We start from the raw sequence: 20,853 nt of genomic DNA, 5'->3' as shown, positions 1-20,853 counted from the left end.
TCTATTTTATTTTAATATATAAGTATTATAAGTATGTTAGTGTACAATAATTTCATTTGCTCCCACTAATGGGTTGATACACATGTGGCAATGAGTCTATCATTATTGATTTAATTATTTGATTTTCTAAGCATTTGTTTATTAACATTGTTTGTTTTATTAATATGGTATTCATTTTTTTTTTTTTTTAATTTTGATTGATTCTGTTAATATGGGGTCCACTTTTTTTTTTTCCCGTGAGTTTGAATGTGGCGAGTTCCACTTTTTCTTTCTTCCTTTTTTTTTAATTGCTTGATGTTATTTAGTATGGGGCTCACCCTTTTTTTTAAGGGACAATGGACGATGAAGCATGGGAAACCCATGCTTCATATAGTTACTTCTTTTTTTATTTTTTATTTTTTATATTGCTTGGTGTTGTTTAGTAGGACATTATTAGTTTGTACTATTTTTATGCATATAATATATATATATACTATGTTCAAAACACGATTGATATAACATTGTAATTTGTGCTCCGTATCTAAAACTTTATTATATTAGTGTTTGCTAAGAATACAAAGTCTGCATTTTTTTTTGACATTGTTTAATTTTTTAATATGGGATTCATTTTTTTTTATATATATTGCTTGATTTTGTCAATATGGGATACTATGTTCAAAACACGATTGATATAAAATTGTAATTTGTGCTCCGTATCTAAAACTTTATTATATTAGTGTTTGCTAAGAATACAAAGTCTGCATTTTTTTTTTTGACATTGTTTAATTTTTTAATATGGGATTCATTTTTTTTTTATATATATTGCTTGATTTTGTCAATATGGGATACTATGTTCAAAACACGATTAATATAACATTGTACTTTGTGCTCCGTATTTAAAACTTTATTATATTAGTGCTTGCTACGAATACGCATGGTGTTTAATATGGGGCCCACATTTTTTTTAACATTGTTTGTTTTTTAAATATGAGATTCACTTTTTTTTTTCAATATTGCTTGATTTTGTTAATATGAGGTCTACTTTTTTTTTCTCGTGAGTTTGGATGTGGTGGGTTCCACTTTTTTTTTTTTAATACTGGATGGTGTTTAATATGAGGCTCACAATTTTTTTTAATATTAATTATTGTTTAATATATATGGGGCTCACAATTATTTTTTTTACAATTTTTTTTAATGGGAGGTTCACAACTGACGACGAAAAAGGAGCACCAACCGGTGCTTCTTAATCGTAGTAATGACAAAGAGCCCGTTTGGATTGGCTTATAAGTTGGCTTATAAGCTGTTTTCAGTTTTTTTGAGTGTTTGGCTGGCCAGCTTAAAGTCATTTTATGCTTAAAATAAGCTCAAAAAAATAATTGGACCCATTTGACTTAGTTTATCTAAAGCAGCTTATAAGCTGAAAACAGCTTATAAGCCAAAAAAAATAAGTTGGACTACCCCAACTTATTTTTTTCAGCTTATAAGCTGCAAACAGCTTTAAGCTGTAAGCCAATCCAAACGGGCTCAAAGGATATCGTCAGAACACTAATCTGATACATTATCTCACGTAATGTATGATTATAATATGCCACCAACTTTCATATCCAACCAAAACACTACAAAATGATTTTCTTAAAAATGTAACATATTTTCAATGGAAACTATTTTTCTTCTACACCTAACGCAATTGATTTGATTCTAAAATGTGTATAATAAGGAGAAAAAATAGAAGGTAAATCAATTTATCGGAAAAAAAGTGTGAATTAGATACAACATCAAGATCAACATTAATGGATGAAGATGCAAAGTCATAGTCACATTGAAATTCAATAAATTGGCCAAATGCTTCCTTCTAATGTCTCGATTAATATTTTCGGGGCTTGTCCCCATGGAGTTTAGACCAACTGATCAAGTCATCTAGATAACTAGTCCCATCACTTGTTTAATCTTCTTCAATTCCACATTACCATATGTAAGAAGGGAAAAAACAAAGTTTAGTACTCCCTTCATCTTAAAATATTTGTTGTGGTTACTAAAAATAATTGTCTCAATTTATTTATTGTTTTCAGAGTTCAAGGCAAAATTGAACATCTTTTCCCTATTTTACCCTTGGTAGAATTTTTCTTGAAGACTACAAGCTCCTTGATTATGGGGAGTTATTACTCTTGTGCAAGTACCAACAACAAGAAAATATTGTTTCTTAACCACTTCATCACGTTTTACAAAATGCAATTACTATAGTTAAAAACTTCTACCATTGTATTATGAGTATAACAAAATTTGTTCATTAACACATAAATTGATTTGATCATTTGATGTAGAGAGATGATAGCTAGATATAAATAAGGTTAAAATAGTAAAAATTTCTTTTAATCATTGTTTCTTATAGGACATGTAAACCAAAAAAGTGACAAACATTTTGAGATGTTGGGAGTATCGTTAGAACAAAACTAATCGTGCAACACTACGTTGGATTGCATTTACAAAAAGAAAAAGAAAAATAAAAAGAAAAAAAAAAAAAAAGAAACTAATCTGGTGATCCTCGTAGGCCCCTTGTATGAAAAGTAAAAGTTTTTATAATTTTGGACAATTATAGACAAAGATTTGGGCATGATAAGGTGTTGCAAATTCACAATATATTGTTATTATTTGATCAAATTTAATATTTCGATTTGAGATTAACTTTTTTCAACAAACCATATTTATTTCTCAAAAAATAAACCTTTCAATTTGATTATTATCACAAAGTTTTTATTTGATCTTTCATCAACTAAAGAGAAGACACAAGATCAATATGGCAGCTACTCATCGCTAAGGTCATCGTAGTCCGTAGATCGAGAATAATTCTCAGCTGACGATTATACTGAAATAATACTGCCTCCGGTTATTAAGTGGTGTTTTTGGCTTGGGCAAGATTTTTAAAAATTTGTTCGCTAGTTAGAAGTAAAAATATTTTCACTAACTCACTCTTAATTAAATGTAATACTCATTTAATATAATTTCTTGATTACATAAAAACACACTTATCTAAATATGAATAAATTTGAAAGAAAATAATTAATACTTCCTCTGTTCACTTTTTCTTGTCAACTATATTAAAAGTAGATTTTCACTTTTTACTTTTCCAACTTAGCACATACATGAGAAAAATATTCTTTTTACTATTTTACCCATAACATTAATTATTCATTTCACATAATTTTTTAAGTCATTAAACTATGCACCAATTAATATGTGAATCATGATAAATTATGTACTTCATTTATTATTTCTTAAGGTGTGCTTATAGTCCATAGTGGACAAGTAAAAGTAAACCAAGGAAGTAACTTTTTGCACCATTGAATTTAGACCAATATGAAAAAAATAAAAATAACACTCAAGACGTACATATTTACTTGTTTATGTTTAACTTGACACACCTCTTAAGAAGCGATAAATAAAATGATAGTTTTACTATTTTTACCCCTAATTGTTACTCCATTCGCCTCAAAATATTTATCGTGATTACTAAAAATAGTTGTCTCAAATTATTTGTCGTTTTAGAAGTTCTAGGCACAATTATTTATTTTTCTCCATTTTACCCTTAGTTGAATTTTGTCATTGATGAAGATGACACATAAATAAAGTAAATATTTAATGAAGAGAGATTATCACTTAGACATAAATAAGGGTAAAGTAGTCAAATATCATTCCTAATTAATTTCTTAAGGAACGTGTAAAACAAAAAACGACAAATAATATGGGACGGAGGGAGTATATGCCATCTCACTCATTGAGAAGTGAATTGGAAATAACTACTACTAATACTTAATAATAAGGGCAAAATAGGTATAAAATGGTAAATTAATTTTTTAATTTTTTAAATTAAACAAGTAAAAATGAACATATTTTTTAATATAGTGAACACGTAAAAGTAGACGGTTAGAGTAAGATATTATATTTATTTATAGGAGTTTCTGGTAGCATTACTTTTCTAATTTTAGAAAAGAATAACATTATTACTCCGTTTTTTTCAATTTACGTGACATATTTTTTTTTAGTCTTTCTAAAAAAAAATCATACATTTTTTTATTTATTAATAATTTAATTTTAAACTTTACCTTTTATCCGTAACAAGATAATTTATGTTATTTTATTTTTAAAATTTCGTGCCTGTATGATTTATGATTTCAGAAGTCAATAGGTTTAATAGACTTTTGTTTTCCCGTAATACGATTAATATGTGAATAATTCAAGGAATAATAATTATGTTTGCATAGTAAAATTCGTCGGTGGGCCCAAATAAGCTGTTCTTGTTGTTGACCAATACGTGGCAGAACAGTGGAGTTCTTGAAAGCCATCTGATATGGTCAGCAACATAACAGTGTATTTTATTGTGTTCTACAAACTTTTGAGATTCATTATATTTTTGGATTACTATCCACAATAATTACAAAGGGCCCCTATAACAATCTTGTTACACTTTTAAATAAGGTTGCCCCATCTTCATTTACGTACAAATTATTTCTCTCTTTTCTATTTCAATTTTTGAGTACTATTACCCCACTTGACAGAACTGGAAAATTGCCCAAGATATTTTCTTTATCCTTGTTCCTCATGTTTCTCCCATAACCATCAGTTTTTTTTAGCTTCCCAGTTTCCAGGTGTGTTTACTCTTCATTTGTATGCATTTTGTAGTTTTTCTTTCAAGTTTTCGTGCTTTTTTACTTGGGATAAATTTGTGTGATACCGTTCAGATTTCAAGAGTCAAATAATTTTTTTTTAATCGCTATTTATTCGTATGCCCTTTAAATATTTCAATTTGTTAATTATTTTGATTTATAGTAATTTTTTTTTTATGTAGTTTGTAAATATGTAAATTATTTTTTGAAAAACTTAGAATTGTATGTCCGACTGCTGTCTAAGTAAAGAAGTTTAACTCTCGAAATTCAAACTTTATCACATAAATCTGTCGGACAGAGGGAGTAATTGTCTGATTTCTGAGAATAGTTTCTGGTTAATTTTGTTAATTTGTTGGTGGAAAAATCTGTATCAACTAAACTTGGTGAATTCCCCGGTTATTTGTTTAGTTTCTTTCCTTGTAGAATGTAAACCCAACAAACTGATAAAGGAATTTGATTGGGAAATTTGTTCAAAGTTTCAGTTTTTTTTTTTTTCTTCCCTAAATGTTTCTTGGATGTTGAGCGCTTAGAATGGTCCTTTCTGCCACTAAGGCCAGAGGCGGAGCCAGGATTCAAAACTTGTGGGTTCGAAGTTCTAATTCTTTAAAGTTACTGGGTTCTTAATTAATAATTTGTACATATTTGACAAAAAATTTAATACAAATACATGGTTCGGATAAAAGCTACTGGGTTCGGCCGAACCCACATCCGATGGGCTGGCTCCGCCCCTGACTAAGGGGTCGTTTAGTAGCTGGATAGAGTTATGCGGGTATAAGTAATACAGTGATTAGTTATTAGGAAATTTATGTATTATTTTATGCAGGGATTAGTTATGCACGATTTAATTATTCATGTATTAGTTTTTTCATCTTCTATCCTGCATAAAATCATACATAGATTCCCGCATAACTTATACATGTATTAGTTATTAATTATGCGGGTTTCTAAATTGCAAACCAAACACCATATTAGGTGTGTTGAATTTTATACATAGTGAAAGAATGCTACCAAACATGATATTACTTATGCAGGATTTAGTACGTGAATAACTTAGCTCCTAGCCAATTACTAAACAATTTTGTACTTTATGGTTTTTTATTCCTTGTCATGATTACATGATACTTTTACATGTTTTCAGGAGATTTTTGGTATTAATAATATTGTATTATTGGGGTGGGGGTGTGGAAGAAAGAGTTGTTTGTACTGATAGTTCTGTTTTCCTTTGGTTATGAGGAACATAAGCGAGTTTGGCCTAGATTTAAACTATTTTCATTGCATAGTGGACCATATGTTGCTCAATTTGCCTATCATACAATGTCGGACCATATCATGACTTCTTAGTCTCAGGTGGTTTCGGCTTAACTTTGATCATAGTCGATTTGCAACCATTTTCCTGGCTCTAGATTAGGATGGAACATAATTTGTCGCCATCTGCACCTCAGGTGTTGCACAAACTATTCTAGAAGGGCTTATAATAATGCTCTTAATATTTGAAAAAAAAGAGAAAGAAATTGAAAGGAAAGTGGGGAGAATAATGTTGGGGCTTGGGTGGGTCGTGGTGGAAATTGGACTTTAGCAAAAACAAATCTAAATCTCCCCTTCACCGACCATGAGCAATAATCAGCGTCAAAGCTTTTGATTTAACATCTTGAGATTTGGCTATAAAATTCCTTACCATGTTGGACTGCTATAGATCTTCCTTCATTTACTTGAGTCAATGAAACAAACATATATTGCCACTAGCTAGCTTATGACTGGCTGGCTTAATGAAGAATAAGATCTTGAAAACTAAGATTTCCTTCACTAACTAAAACTTAGGGATCTAGTATATCTATTAACCAGCCAGAAGCCTTGAAATTATGTCAGTTTTTTACTGAAGTTGTACCCAGTTCTCGGACAAGTTTTAAGTCATTAACAGGTACTTGATTTCAGGAGTTGCTAGCTGTCAAAGAGAGCTTAAAATAGAGGACAGCAAAACAATCAGAGTTTCCCTGAGAATAGTGTGATATACAGGAAAGTTTTACTCTAATCAACTTTTAGGTCAATCATTGAAATTCCTCCTCTTATAACATCTTACTAAATATGGTCGGAATTGGATTTCCATAACTACAAGTGCAGCATCATTTGTTATCAATAAGCTTTTGCTCAAGATTGCTATTTATATTAGAGATAACCTTCTAATATAATTACCAACGTGACTTATCAAAAATAATATAATATATAATTGCCAATTGTGATCTAGAATTAAGAGGAGTTGGATACCAGTTACAGGGTCAATTAAGCTGCTATTATCATAACTAACATCTCGGTATTTATATTTGATGTAACCTTCAATTATAATTGCGAATGTAGATTTTGAAACAAGAAGTGTCTGATTGGTTCATGCAAGATGAGTCTGATTTGGTCACAAGTGTATTACATCCTTATAGAGGAGTTGGATACCCATTAGAGGGTCAATTAAGCTCCTAGGACCTTTACCATAAGCTCATACTAGTGAGAATATGAAATTTCTCGTCCAATCTGAAGGGTAAAATTATCGCTTTTACTAATGTAGTGCTTTTTGAATTTGGGTAGAAGTTAACAATGCAGAACCACAGTCTCTTGCCTTTTGTCGCCTAGAATAGACACTAGGATGGTTTTATGATTTTGAAAGTGAAAAGGCATACAAAATCTCTCTCTCTCTCTCCTCTTTTCTTTGATGATGTAATATTTTTAGCAGCACTAGTTCAAAGTCATGGTAAGATGTGGATTCTTGAGGTTCATAGGTTTCTTAGGACTATGATATTCAAGGACTTCGTTTGGGCACTGTAAATAAGTTACAATGTAAATAAGCGAACAATGTCATAAAATGCTCTTAGAACATGGAGTTCATGGCATGAAGGAGAACTTTTAGGAAAGAAAGTGCAAATATGGATCTTTCCTGTTACTTATGGTGTATCACTCAGTTGGCAAAATCATAGTTGTCAATTTTGTGAATCTTGTATATATCATAAGTTATCCTAAGATACATGTCATTATTAAAAAAGAAATTGAGATGACCTTTTTGTGGATAACCAACCATGCCTTATTGATAGCTCACTTAAACACCTTTTTGACAAAGATTAATGTGGCAAGGTCAAAGATATAATAGTACAATAGTAGGAATTATGACAAATGGACCCAAAAATCTTTGAACTAAGTTTATTGCCTTTCTTTCAATATCAATATCAGCATTGTCGCATCATGAGGCAACATTTTTTTTGATTAAGCACCGGGTGTCCGGGTCTCTTTGAGCCCCGACTAATCCCGGGGGTGCACAGGCCCTCGGCACATCATGAGGCAACATGAATATTGTGTTACTCAAGAAAATTCAGGATCACAAACATCTCATATAAATTATAGGATACTGCCAGAAATTTAAGATACGGATGAGATCCACACATGAATAGTTACGGTTGAGTGCTTGTATCGGACTTCAGTATGGTGCTTCATAGGATTCCAACAGCTATAATTTTGCATTTTTATGAATTGAAACTAATCCGTAGTTTTAAAAACACATAATAGGGTTCCCTCTAATTCTATTGTTAAGTATCAAGAAATATCCTTTTCACAAAAATGATCATTGTTTCGCGCAAGAAGAAAGAGGAAAGAAATCTATTTTTTTCCTTCAGAGCTTATTTTGTCCTATCTAGGATTACTCGAGAGTCTAACCGGACCTGAAGTAAAACTTGTGAAATTACATTTATATTAGATTCTAAAGTACTATTGGCTTCCCAGATCTACAATTGTTTACGCAATCATATTCTAAAAGTTGTTCTATCTTGAGCTTCTGGTAAGCTAGTAAGCTACATCACCTATTTCTAATTGGTAAGTGAAAAGCTTCATGAATCATTTTTAATACATATTAAGCTTCAAGTTTGTCTACTTCTTTTGATGCACAAATAGACTGGAAGTGGGAAGTCAAAAGACAATTGAAATAATATTTTCCTCTGATATATGTTCTAGGATGTATATACCCTTTCTTTTTCTTGATAACCTGTGGTCGTAGCTTCTTTCTCCCTCTATTTTGAAAATAACCCCTGAATAGCCAAGGGAACCATGGCAAACCATAATGCCTTGTATATAGTGGACAATTTGGAAAGAGAGAAAAAACTTAAGATGTTTTGAGAATACGAAAGAGCAGATTAGCAAAATTAATTTTTAGTGGGAAAAGTTGGAGGCGTCTCTGCCTTTACAAGTATGAGCCGGGATGGACTACTTGGCGTTAATTAAGATCGCCTGCCTTTTTCTATCTGAATCTTTGCTATCTGGTTTCCTTTCAGATGACCTGAGAAATTATGGCTACATCAGTTGCAGCTGTTGAAAGCACGGGATCCTTAAGTAGTGATCTATTCTATGACATACTTAGGCGTCTTGATGGTGCAACTTTGGCTAGTGCCGCCTGTGCCTGCGAGGCGTTCTGCTCGATATCTAAGGAAGAGAAGCTATGGGAAAATGTTTGCTCTTCTATGTGGCCTTCAACCAACAGGGATGACGTCAAAAGTTTAATATCTTCTATTGGTGGATTTAAAAAATTCTATGCTGATTGCTTCCCCCTTATTGTGAACAAAGAAGTGCCTGAATTTCGATGGAACGAATATCTCGAGTATCCTGAAGAATTGACCGAAGCAGAATACTACGGTGACATGGATGAATGTGAAATTGTTGCTCCATCAGATTTTGTCTCTATTGTCGATATAAGATACAATGATAAAACAATATGCTCAAAAATCCTTTGGGGAATCCCTAATGCAAACGGGTTCCCACGTTGGTTTTACAGCTGTCCATTTCGAATCGATCTTTTCACGTACCCTACTAGAGATGATGAACATGCAGGTGAAGAGGTTACTCTATCAGTTTCTGATGGGTTGCCTCCAATTACATCGATGGAGAAAGAAAGGAAAGATGGTAAGCTCTGGCAAGAGCTCAGGGACGGAATACGCCTCAGTTGGATCGTTGTGAATACCAAAATAAAACAAGCTGCTAATCTCTCGAGCTGGAGTCCCCTTGAAGGCAAAAGACATTGGCCAACAGATAAGGACTTTTTGCTTCGTTTCGGTTCAGTTCTTCCTGCAAAGGACATTCTTCCTTGTCAAGCTGTGGAGTGTATCGTCCTGATGAAGTTCAGAGTGATTTATACAGAAGAGGGAGGTGTACCCACAACTCTAAAACTGACAGAACTAAGTATGCAATTGGGGGACATGGAAGGTGCTCATCTAAATGGTAGAAACAGTTTGCTTGTTCTCAAGGAAGCGTTGAGCTGTAAAAGGAGCAAGAATTACAACGAGGCGCTCGAATCATGTCAACTGTATTCAAAGGTGCAAAGTGAGCTAAGGGAGGAGAAAATGAGAAATGAGAGCAGGTTAGATAGACTTTATATATTAGGAGGCATTGTGACCTGCATCACGGTTTGTTTCTATTTGTGGTGACTCGAGTTTTTATGTTTTCCTTTTCTCAATGTCGTTTATGTGTGTATTTTTGGTCATCTAGACAGTTCTTTCCACCCTGATGTTGATGTAAATGCAATTTTGACCAGCAAATGACCTGCTGATTTTTCCAACCTCCGTTGCTTCATAAATATTTTTTATTTTCTCAATTTGTGCATGTCATTCTTGCATATGTGTCAACTGTCATGCTATCTTCTTTGTATCGTTCTAATATAATTTATCAGATGTCCCCGAAAGGACTAATTGTTACCGTTTATGCTGGCATGAAACTAGAAGGCGAGCCGAGGAATCTTTTAACACCATCTCCCCCTTCTTTATTTTCAAATTCATTGAGAGCAGTCTTGACATTCTTGGTATCTCAAGAGTCAATATGGCGGTTATGTTCACGGTGAAAGTCAACAAAATAGAAATAACAATTAGTTATGGCTCTTGCCCAAGATAATATCCTAACTCTTTTTAAGTGTAAGAGAGATAGCAGCAACATGGAACATTAGACAATCCTTTCTAGTCATGGATTGCAGTAAGTAGATTGAGAGGAAAATCAATTTTAGGTGATCATTATTATCAGAAATTCGCTCTTTTATTTTTATTTTAATATGACGTTGAAAAAGAGGCGAGTTCAAAATTTTAAAATAAATAGGTGAACCTGTTTAGGGTATCTATGAACACTATAGATGTGGGACAAACGGGCACGTTGAGGAGTTGGGGGCTATAAAGATAGTGTTATCATGGTACGATGTCACAAACTTCGATATCGGCTGTTTGGATGGCTCTAATTCACTGTGATGATATCCGGAAAAAAAAAATGTTATTTGCTTTTTCTTCTTTTAAATTTAAAAATATTAGTGTGATCATTGACGTTGGAGAAGCAAAAAAGATAAAAAGGAGGAGAAACTTGGGCATCTAGTCCACAATTCTTGCCCACTAACGTCATTTTCCAATTGTCTAGTCTTAATAATTATCATTCATCCCCTTAATATCTCCTTTATGCATAAGAAAATGTTTTTGACTCTCTTTTTGTGCACTATATCATAGTGCACTAGAATTTGAATATTGAGCTATAATTGGGCGATAAATAAACTTTTAACACACAACTTTATAAAGCAAGACTTATATGTCACAGCGGTGGATCCAAATTGTGTGCAAAACGCTTGCAGCTATTTCTTTTATTATTTTATTTTATTTTATTTTTGGTGATCAATTTACACACAACTCTACTATTTCATTGAATTCCTATGACCAGTGTTTAAAAAGGCAGGGGCGTAAGGTGAGGCATTTTACATATGCCTCGGTGAGGCGTAAGCCCCAAGGCATGAGGCGTAAGCCCCATGGGTATTTAATTTTTTGTATTTCATAAAATAATATAATTATAATAAATATTTTTAAATAGGTAAAATTACATAAAAAATAAAATAAAAGTATATATATATATATATATATATATATATATATATATATATATATATATATATATATATATATATATAACCTTACAAGTATAAACAATACAATGAAATAAAAGCTATTATGAAATGCAAATCAACTCTAACATCTCAACTTTCAAACAATGAAAAAATCACAATTTGTTAAAACAATATTACTATCATACTATTCATTGTATCTCCCTATAAATAACTTTATCAGTATTATAATTGAAACGTAACTCCTTCATGAATAAAAATAAAATTCCTTTCAAAAAGAGAAATAAGAAAATGTGATAATTTTGATACATAGGACAAAAGACCAATGACAAGTGAAAATTCACAATTCGGTTATGTATTCTTAAAAGAAATACTAAGTGATATTCACCCTCACGATGTTCTCATAGTAAATATGCAATACTACGACTTGTTATTTGAGTTATGCCCTATCTTCTTATTTCGGTAAATGAAAAATTATTAAGTATCAATCATTTGTTAAAGAATTATGAGGGTCGACGGTTTTAATTAAGGAATTTAACATATAATTGTGTAAGAACTGTTAGGCGAGCCCCGAGCGTTGGGCGTTAGGCGTGTTTAGGGCGTACAATCGGGCGCTTAAGGCGTAAGCCTCGCAGGAATTAAGCCCCGCACGTGAGCCCTGGGGCATTTTGCTAGTGCCTCGCCCCCGGGGCGAGTCCCAAAACTGCCTTTTAAAACACTGCCTATGACCTCCTATTCTTACCGGCACAGTTATCGAGTAACTCTACGCGTCAAAACTTAGACAAATTTTCAAAATTTACTTGTTGTTTTTTGCCACTGTTGAATATGAACTTGATATCTCATGATTATCCTCTTCATTTCATTGAACACACCCTTGGATGCAATTAGCTATTGATTGGGTTGATCAACTTCTCTACTATAGCTAATGATTCTTGAAATACGCGTTTTAGTTCGACACCTATTGTTACGAAGGAATAGATTATCTACCTACCAAAGTGTGTCGACTTAAAATCTGTATTTGTTGCTAACATGTTATGATCGTTCCATGATAGTGTAAAAGTTAAGTTGAATTATGTTCATTTGTAGATCACACTTGTTACATGTTATCCATTTGTAAGTTTATTTATATAAAATAATACAACAATCATTAAAGAAGATTGGTTCTAGTGGACACAGTGAAATGAAAGGGACTGATACAGAGTTGGAATATTTTGTTGATATTTAAAGGATATATATGATATAGATAGCAAACACGTAGTCGTGTCATTAAATTAATATATTGATTAATTTATTTGGTGTAAATTTCATGAGACAACCTATTTGGACCCTCCAATTTAATTTATAACTAATTATTCCAATCCAGCACATCTTCATCTTAATTATTGTACAATAATATATTTTGAATCTATTATACATTTAATGAAGTATGATGGTTAAATCAAAGCCTATCAAAAATTTTAAAAAGAACATGAATATATAATAAAAATACTTTACCAATGGAATGAAGCCCCTAGTATAAATCGAAAAGAATCGAAACAATAGTGCACCTGTCAGAAGATTGTATGCTTTGTTCTCGGATTCTAGAGATGTGGTATACTGAATAGGAAACAATTACAAGAATCTCGAGTTGACCAAGTAATTCTTTAATCAAGTCAAGTAATTTTATAATTTATGTACATTCTATAGGTTTCTGGATTCTAAAATTCAAAGACAACTCAGTTTTTATAATCAGAGTATAAAGACTTGTACATTTAAAAGTTATGATAATATAATATTTATCATATTTTTCAGGTAAATAATTTATAATGAAAATATTGTTTAATTATTTTTGAGGTGAGTAGATAATACGAACTTTTTTTTCCACTTCCCGTGTATAGAAATATCGGTTGACCCCACTTTTGTCGCCACGACCCCACGCAAAGGGCTACACCCTACACGTTCCCTCCGTTTGCCACCCGTGTCTTTTCGGCTTTTTAATTCTTCCAAAAAGACAAAAAATAAAATTAGCAAAATGAATTATTTGAAATGACAACGGAACGGTCCTATAATTCCATTTATTTTTGCTACTTGAGTTAATTCTCAAGGAGCAACTAACAAAAATGATAGTTTATGTTTGAGGGTAAGTTTAAAAAAGACTTTTTAAGTTAGGTAACAGAGTAATATTTTTAGTTTTCGTAAGTATTTAATAATTATGTCCATTAAATTTGATGAAAATACTGAAAAAAAGATTTAACCATAACTATCAAGAAATGCTTATCAAATTTCAAAATATGCAACATAAAAAACTGCACATGAATGCGAGAACCTGTAGGAGACTAGCAAAAATTATACCTCAAAAAGCTTCTAGAACTTTAACAAATAAATAGAAATAAGAAAAACTCCAAATTTTTTAAGTACCTCTATATTGCTAATTTTTTCCCTTCATATTTCCTGTCAAATTTAACAGATAGAGTTGGATAAATATTTAATGGATAATAAAAGTGTTAACTTTTGATTAATTTAAACGACAAAATTAAACAACAACAACAACCCAGTGAAATCCCACATCGTGGGGTCTGGGGAGGGTAAAGTGTACGCAGACCTTACTCCTACCAAGGTAGGACGGCTATTTCCGAAAGACCCTCGGCTCAATAAAAGCATAAAAATAAGTCAGATAAGGTTAAAAGATTCGGATAAGAGATTCAAAGCGATATGAAAATAAAATAATGCAAGCGACACAGATAACACAGGATAATCAAAGCACAGAAAATAACATATAATAGCAGAAATGCAAAATTAAACATACGCTCAAATTAAAGGGGCCATTTTTATCATTTCTCTAATTCTCAATAGCAGAAATAAAAATATTTCAAAATTCTAAAAATGTTCACAAAATATGATGAGAGCAAAATCTACTAAAAAAAACCCACTTACAAAATATTAAGCAATAGCCAATAAGGGGGGAATAAAATCCGGCTTTTCGGCATAAATGCCAGTTTCTTGCAGTTTTTAATTGAATGTTTGTCTCTGTTTTTGCTGACGACCCCACACCTATCATTATCAGGAACTTCTGTCCGCTCTTTCTATTTCAGCTCCACATTTCTGTACTCAATTCAAACATCCCAAATTTGACATTAACGAAGTTGTAAAATTTATTATAGGGGTTGCACTGAAGTACAAGTTTCTTTATTGATTTAAAAAATTGGATTGTTTCTTCTTTAATCTTCTCTCCTTTTTAGACTCTTGTCACTTTCTTGAATTTTACTTATCTGGGATCATTTTCTTGAGTTCTGTATGAACACATCCCCATTTAACATTAACAAAGTTTTGCACTAAAGTACAAGTGTCTTTATTAATTTTAAGGATTGGATTGTTTCTTCTTCAATCTTCTCTTCTTTTTAGACTTAAGTTTCTTAAATTTTACTTATCTGGGGGTCATTTTCGTGAGTTCTTTAGTCCTTTAATTTGCTTCCAGAGGTGTTATTTTTCTCTACTCAAAAACAGAAATGAATGGAAACCCATCTCCAAGATTCTTAAACTCAATGAACCACTTTGATTTTTTCAAGAAATTCAAACGTTTGAAGTCTCTTGAACCATCACTGGCAATTCTTGGTTTCTTCTTTTTCATCTTTTGCTTATACTTGTGTCTATTCTTGTTGGATTTTAGAATAGTGAATAACAACAGTGGTTCTCAGTTGGGTGGGCCCTCTTTTTTTGTTACGTGGTTTGGTCTTAACGACTCTCTTTTAGTAAATAGTAGTAGAAATGATGAAAAAGTGGGGTTTCTTGAAAATGGTGGTGATGGTTGTGATATATTTGACGGGAATTGGGTGTGGGATGAGAGTTATCCACTTTATAAATCAAAAGATTGTATGTTCTTGGATGAAGGATTTCGTTGTTCTGAAAATGGCAGGCCTGATAATTTCTATACTAAATGGCGTTGGCAGCCTAAAGATTGCAACTTGCCCAGGTTTATTTCTTCTTTCTTTGTTTCAAACAACTGAATATTGTTTCATTATAATACTCTTTGTCCTGTGTATTCATGTTTTGCTGGTAGTGTCTTTTTTTGGCAGAATTTTCATTTTTCTTGCGTACCTTCTCATAGTTGATAAAAGTACTAAATTTTGCAATTGTTTTGTGGACTCTCTAGTGGAATTAACTAAACTGGGGCTTTTTTCATTTTTGGCCCACCGGTCAAAATTAATTACAGGCGCTATACACTGACAATATGTATATTATATGTATATTTTATGCGAATTTATACTTAATACACAAAACATATACATTTTGCCGGCTATTATTTTCTGGGTGATCCAAAAATGTAATTATCCCTTGTTTTTATTGTTCTTTATTTTGAGAGGATTACTATGATTAGCTGTAGAAGGATTTTCATAGTCATTTATCATTAATTTTGTTTTTCTATATTCTGAGAGCATTGCTGTGATTCACTGTAGAATGATTTTTCATAATCTGATTGAACCTGGAAAAAACAGAATTTAATGCTATTACTTACCTTTTGGGACAGATTTGATGCAAAATATATGCTAGAAAAGCTGAGGAATCGACGGGTAGTGTTTGTTGGGGATTCAATAGGAAGAAACCAGTGGGAGTCTCTTCTCTGCTTGTTGTCTTCTGCAGTTTCTGATAACAGCTCGATATATGAAGTTAATGGTAGTCCAATTACAAAGCATATGGGTTCTTTAATTTTTAAGTTCAGGGAATTCAACTGCACGGTCGAATACTACCGAGCTCCATTCTTAGTGCTGCAGAGTCGTCCGCCTGCTGGGGCTTCAAGAAATGTTAAATTGACCTTGAAGTTGGATCAGATGGATTGGAGCTCTGTTCAGTGGAAAGGTGCAGATTTTTTGGTTTTCAACAGTGGTCACTGGTGGAATTATGAGAAAACCGTTAGAGGGTAAAATCTTTTCTTTCCTATCATCAATAGCCATTGTTTTCTTTGGTTGATGTCTGATAAACAGCATATGATATAGTACTTGAATTATTTCTTAAGTAGAATAGGCAAATCTATTAGAGTGGCTAGAAATAGGGCTGATATATTTCTTTGATGACCGGGAAACCCCCCCCCCCCCCCCCCCCCCCATGGCAACTCTGTGTATAATATGCCCACTCCTCTACCTTGTCCAATTAAATTCCACGGTTTTGTCTGTGGCAAGGTTCAAACCCCTGCACCTAATCCACACGTCACATATTGCGCTCTTAGCACTAGACCAAAGCTCTGGGGGCAAATAGGCCTGGTATTGTTAGCATCTTCTATTGATGTCTAATGTAGCTAATAGCTCTACCTGATACCTTTGTCTTTCTGTTATTAGTATCTACATCTCCCTTCCAGAGAAGCTAGAAGTAGGAATTAGAGCCGCTTAATAACTATTCAACCATATAAGGACCGTGTTATAATAAAAAATTTGCTAAAGTTTGGTATCCATAAAGAGAGTAGTTTACACGACCATGAAATATACAGTTGTTTGAGAATGCTAGCAATCAAAATTGTACAGTTTTAGAATCCTCAATAGCCACTGAAATACTAAATAGCAGAAAGTTCCCTGTAAATCGATATTATGCTTCAATATACCAGTAAGCGTTAAGAGCATTTCCAAGTACTGGATCTCTTCTTTGCTCAATGTTGAAAGATTAAATGAACTGATGGTTGGGTTGAGTACTGAAAAGTTCGAGTTCCAATTTCCCTTTAAAATGTCCCCATGCATTAATCGTGCCTTTTGAGCCCCTTCGCTTTGCTTTCTTGTCTTAGCCATTAGATTGACCTACTTATTGAAATGAAATGGGCCAGATGAGGTTAGGTGATACAGACCTGTTGACTTCTTGTGGATTAACTTAATGAGCATAGAAGTGCTTCTAGTTCTATTATTTAGTTGCCATGATGATTTTGTTAGGATCAAATTGCCCTTTTTTTTTTTTTTTGCCTCCTTTTTTTTCCCTTTCCTTTTTCTTGGGATTAACTAACCTAATACGGCTGTGCACAGGAGCTTAGTTCTCTCTAATCTTGATTGAAGCTCAAATTATTGTACAAATGTTAAGCATTTAACGTGTCTATCAAGATTCGTTCTTTTAGTGGAGTACAATTACTTGACAATCTCTGCATTCCTTTCCGTTGACAGGGGATGCTACTTCCAAGAAGGCAGAGAGATCAACATGACAATGAGTGTGGAGACAGCATTTCAGAAGTCAATTGTGACATTGGTTGATTGGATAGGTCGTGAAGTGAACATGTCCAAGACTAAAATCTTCTTTCGTACTTATGCTCCTGTACACTTCAGGTAATTCTTCTCTCCTTTTTTTCTTCTTTTTGTTATGTTTACACTTTACGTAATCTCACTTCTGATCTATCAAATAAAGTGGACTTACATAATGAAACACAATCAATCACTTTTGCCTCAACCAAACCTTGAATAAATCACGAGGTCTTTCTTTGTAGTGTATCATATTAGAAGTGTGAAACTGAGATTAGCTGAGGCTCATCTAAGGTTCCAGATTCTTTCCATACTTACCCATTGTTGTATTATGTGAGCCTTGAGAGGATGAATGCATTTGTTGGTCACTGTGATTATACTTCATTAATCTTCTATAGAGATGGAATGTGTTGAAGCTTTGTGGTAAAAGGGAAAATTTTATGTTCTTGGGTAACTTGGTGGCGGTATTCACGTTCATCTGATACTCTGGTACACCATGATGGGGACAAGGGGTAGGCTATTTAAACGGAAGGATACACAGGCATAGACAATAGATATACAGCTTATATGACTAATAAAAAAGTGGGGCGGGGTTTATAGAGTTTATTGTTTAGTGAAGTAAAAGTTTGTGCATGCATGTATATACAAATATCCCACTCCATCCTACCCATATGGTCACTCTCCTTTACTTTTTCAGTTGGTATAAAAAAAATTCCCGGAAGTGCCTTCCAACAACTTTGCTAGGACTCAACTAACCTTGCAGTCGTTTTAATTACAACCAACAACATAGCCACTCCCATTGCATAGGTTGTTTCGAAGATCAAATGGTGTATGCTTGCATCTTAATGTGTGAAAGGGTTTCCTGGGATAAGTTGATTTGGTACTTTCTGTGATTTCACCATTGCTTTGTACTGATGAATGGTTGCAAATTGTTATTCTGATTATGAGCTAATAAGCCATGCAAATCAGCCTAATACTTTGTTTCAGTAGAGATTTAGTTTTTCTTCTCACTCAATAAGCAATTAATCAATCACTATGATGAACAGAGGTGGAGATTGGAAGACTGGTGGTAGCTGTCACCTTGAGACTTTACCTGACTTAGGATCATCCCAAGAGTCATTGAAGAACTTGTTTGAATATAAAACAGTCATTCAAGTGCTATCGCAGCTCTCTAACAAATCAAAGGCTTCGAATATGGGCTTACTAAATGTAACAGGAATGTCCTCTAGGAGAAGAGATGGTCACTTGTCTTTGTACTATTTAGGCCCTAAGGTGGGACCGGTTCCTCTCCACAAGCAAGACTGCAGTCACTGGTGTCTTCCCGGTGTCCCTGATTCATGGAACGAGCTTTTCTATGCAATCCTCCTCAAACAGGAGTTTGCTCAGGAAAAATTCTCCAAATCCACTTCTGAATCCCCGAAATGACAGCAGAGAGGTCGTCTCAACATGTTTCCCCCAACATTCAAGTGGTGCTCCTCGCCTCAAATGTAAGGCAAACTGATTTCATTTGAGTTGAAGGATTCGCTCATCCAGGTACTCTTGCAGCTCATAAGTATTAGAAGCTGTACCTTGGAAAGGAAACTTGAGCCAGAGCAACCAATATTCCAATTCTATTATACCAAATGAATATGTCCTCCTTCGAGATCAATTTGGAAGTACAGAAAAGGGCATCCTTAGTTGAGCTGTTGAGATACTATTTAGGTTCCAGTTGCAGTTGTGTATCATAGGATTATTTTCCTGAGTCCTTTTTAATCGGTCAGGACTCGGGAGTGAAATTTAGGTCTTTAGTTCACGGATATTGTTAAGGGTAACTCGCCGTGAACTGTATAGATGAAGAGACATTATCCAGTTTGATAAATTCTGCGTCTTAATACCAGCAGCCAGCCATTGTAACATTGTAAATACTGATCCTTTTTGATAGTTCACAGAACAGCAGCAACAACAATGCTCTATCCCAAGCAAGTTGGAGTCGTCTCCATGAAGGATGACGAAAAACTGTGGTGAAAATGCTGCTTCTTCGGTGTAAAATGTTTATTCAAATAGCAATGATAATTGTATAGCCAAAAGTGTAACAGGTGTTAGAGGTAGTTTTGTAATTGATTAAATATTCATGAATATAGAAAAGAGGGTTAAGAGTTGAAACAAATTTGTGACTTACCCGATTACAATGTGTTAGTTGCTACTGCATCTTTCTTTTATCAAATGTCATGGAATCAATCAAATCATGAGAATTTATTTTAGGGAAAAGGGTCAAATATAATTCTCTACTTTCTTTTATTAGCTAACTTTGCTCTCCGTTAGCGATAGTGTTCAAATGTACTCCTGCCGTCAACAAACTTCACACATTTGCCCCTCAATTGGACGGATTCCCCAAATCGATCAAATTACCCAATTTCACTTAAATTACCCGATTTTAACCCGACCTGACCTAATCCACCTAATTAATTTTAACCCATACAAAATAACACCCAAATACAATCCCATAATTAGGGATTAAGATCGTTGATTAATCTTGAGTTAAAGAAGAAAAAGGGTAAATAAAATATATGTCGCCGAGATTGTTATTGACCGGCGCAGTTTTCTGTTTTTCGTCGAAGTGGGTTTTGACCCAAAGTAATGAATCTGTTGGTCTTGTCCATCCAATACACGCTGGAAAAAAACAATACCATTAAAGTTACATTTGTAGAGGGGTATATTTGACCCTTTTCCCTTTATTTTATATCGCGAGTTCCTATGTGTTTTTCTTTGTTACCTACAAAGTTATAGACAATTCTCTTCTGTGGTAAATCAGTAAAATTGCAGTAATCAAATTATTACACATTAAGGGACGAGACGGGAAATCAAAAGAAACATGATAACGTTGTTGTCTAGTACATATTGGATCCCATTTTTCAGACAGCTTAATCGTCAAAAGGGTATTGCTCATACCTCATTGTACAATCAACAAGCACAACACGACCTCCAATTCTAGCATTACAACTAGTAAGCAAATTATCTTTAGCTGAAGCCAAACAAGTCTTACAATCTTGTTTGGTTAGAGAAGTTGTAGTATTGTTGTTGTTGCAAGCAGCATGTCCATATGCAAAAGCGTTGGGATAGGGAGAAATGTTGTGGTAGTCATATCTGTGGCGCGACGGCGTGG

At 33.5% G+C, this 20,853-nt stretch overlaps 2 protein-coding genes across 4 annotated transcripts; both read left to right on the top strand.

Annotated features, from left to right (window-relative positions):
- Positions 1-4,357: 4,357 nt before the first annotated feature.
- LOC132611004 (probable F-box protein At2g36090) lies at positions 4,358-10,254 on the top strand. Of its 3 annotated transcripts, none has more exons than XM_060325412.1 (2): positions 4,358-4,622; positions 6,573-10,254. In XM_060325412.1, exon 2 carries the CDS (start codon positions 8,957-8,959, stop codon positions 10,085-10,087), a length of 1,131 nt encoding a protein of 376 aa, XP_060181395.1. In that variant the 5' UTR covers positions 4,358-4,622; positions 6,573-8,956; the 3' UTR covers positions 10,088-10,254. The 3 variants fall into 3 exon arrangements, with proteins under 3 accessions (XP_060181395.1, XP_060181396.1, XP_060181394.1); XM_060325413.1 differs by having other exon boundaries at positions 6,559-10,254; XM_060325411.1 differs by having other exon boundaries at positions 4,359-4,622; positions 8,942-10,254.
- Positions 10,255-14,611: 4,357 nt separating this feature from the next.
- LOC132611002 (protein trichome birefringence-like 10) lies at positions 14,612-19,907 on the top strand. Its single transcript, XM_060325410.1, has 4 exons — positions 14,612-15,475; positions 16,031-16,420; positions 17,640-17,798; positions 18,758-19,907. Exons 1-4 carry the CDS (start codon positions 15,012-15,014, stop codon positions 19,134-19,136), a joined length of 1,392 nt encoding a protein of 463 aa, XP_060181393.1. The 5' UTR covers positions 14,612-15,011; the 3' UTR covers positions 19,137-19,907.
- Positions 19,908-20,853: the final 946 nt, after the last annotated feature.

The sequence above is a fragment of the Lycium barbarum genome, chromosome 9 (genome assembly GCF_019175385.1).
Source record: "Lycium barbarum isolate Lr01 chromosome 9, ASM1917538v2, whole genome shotgun sequence".
NCBI classification, from domain to species: Eukaryota; Viridiplantae; Streptophyta; class Magnoliopsida; order Solanales; family Solanaceae; genus Lycium; species Lycium barbarum.
This window is presented reverse-complemented; position numbering and strand designations above follow the sequence as displayed.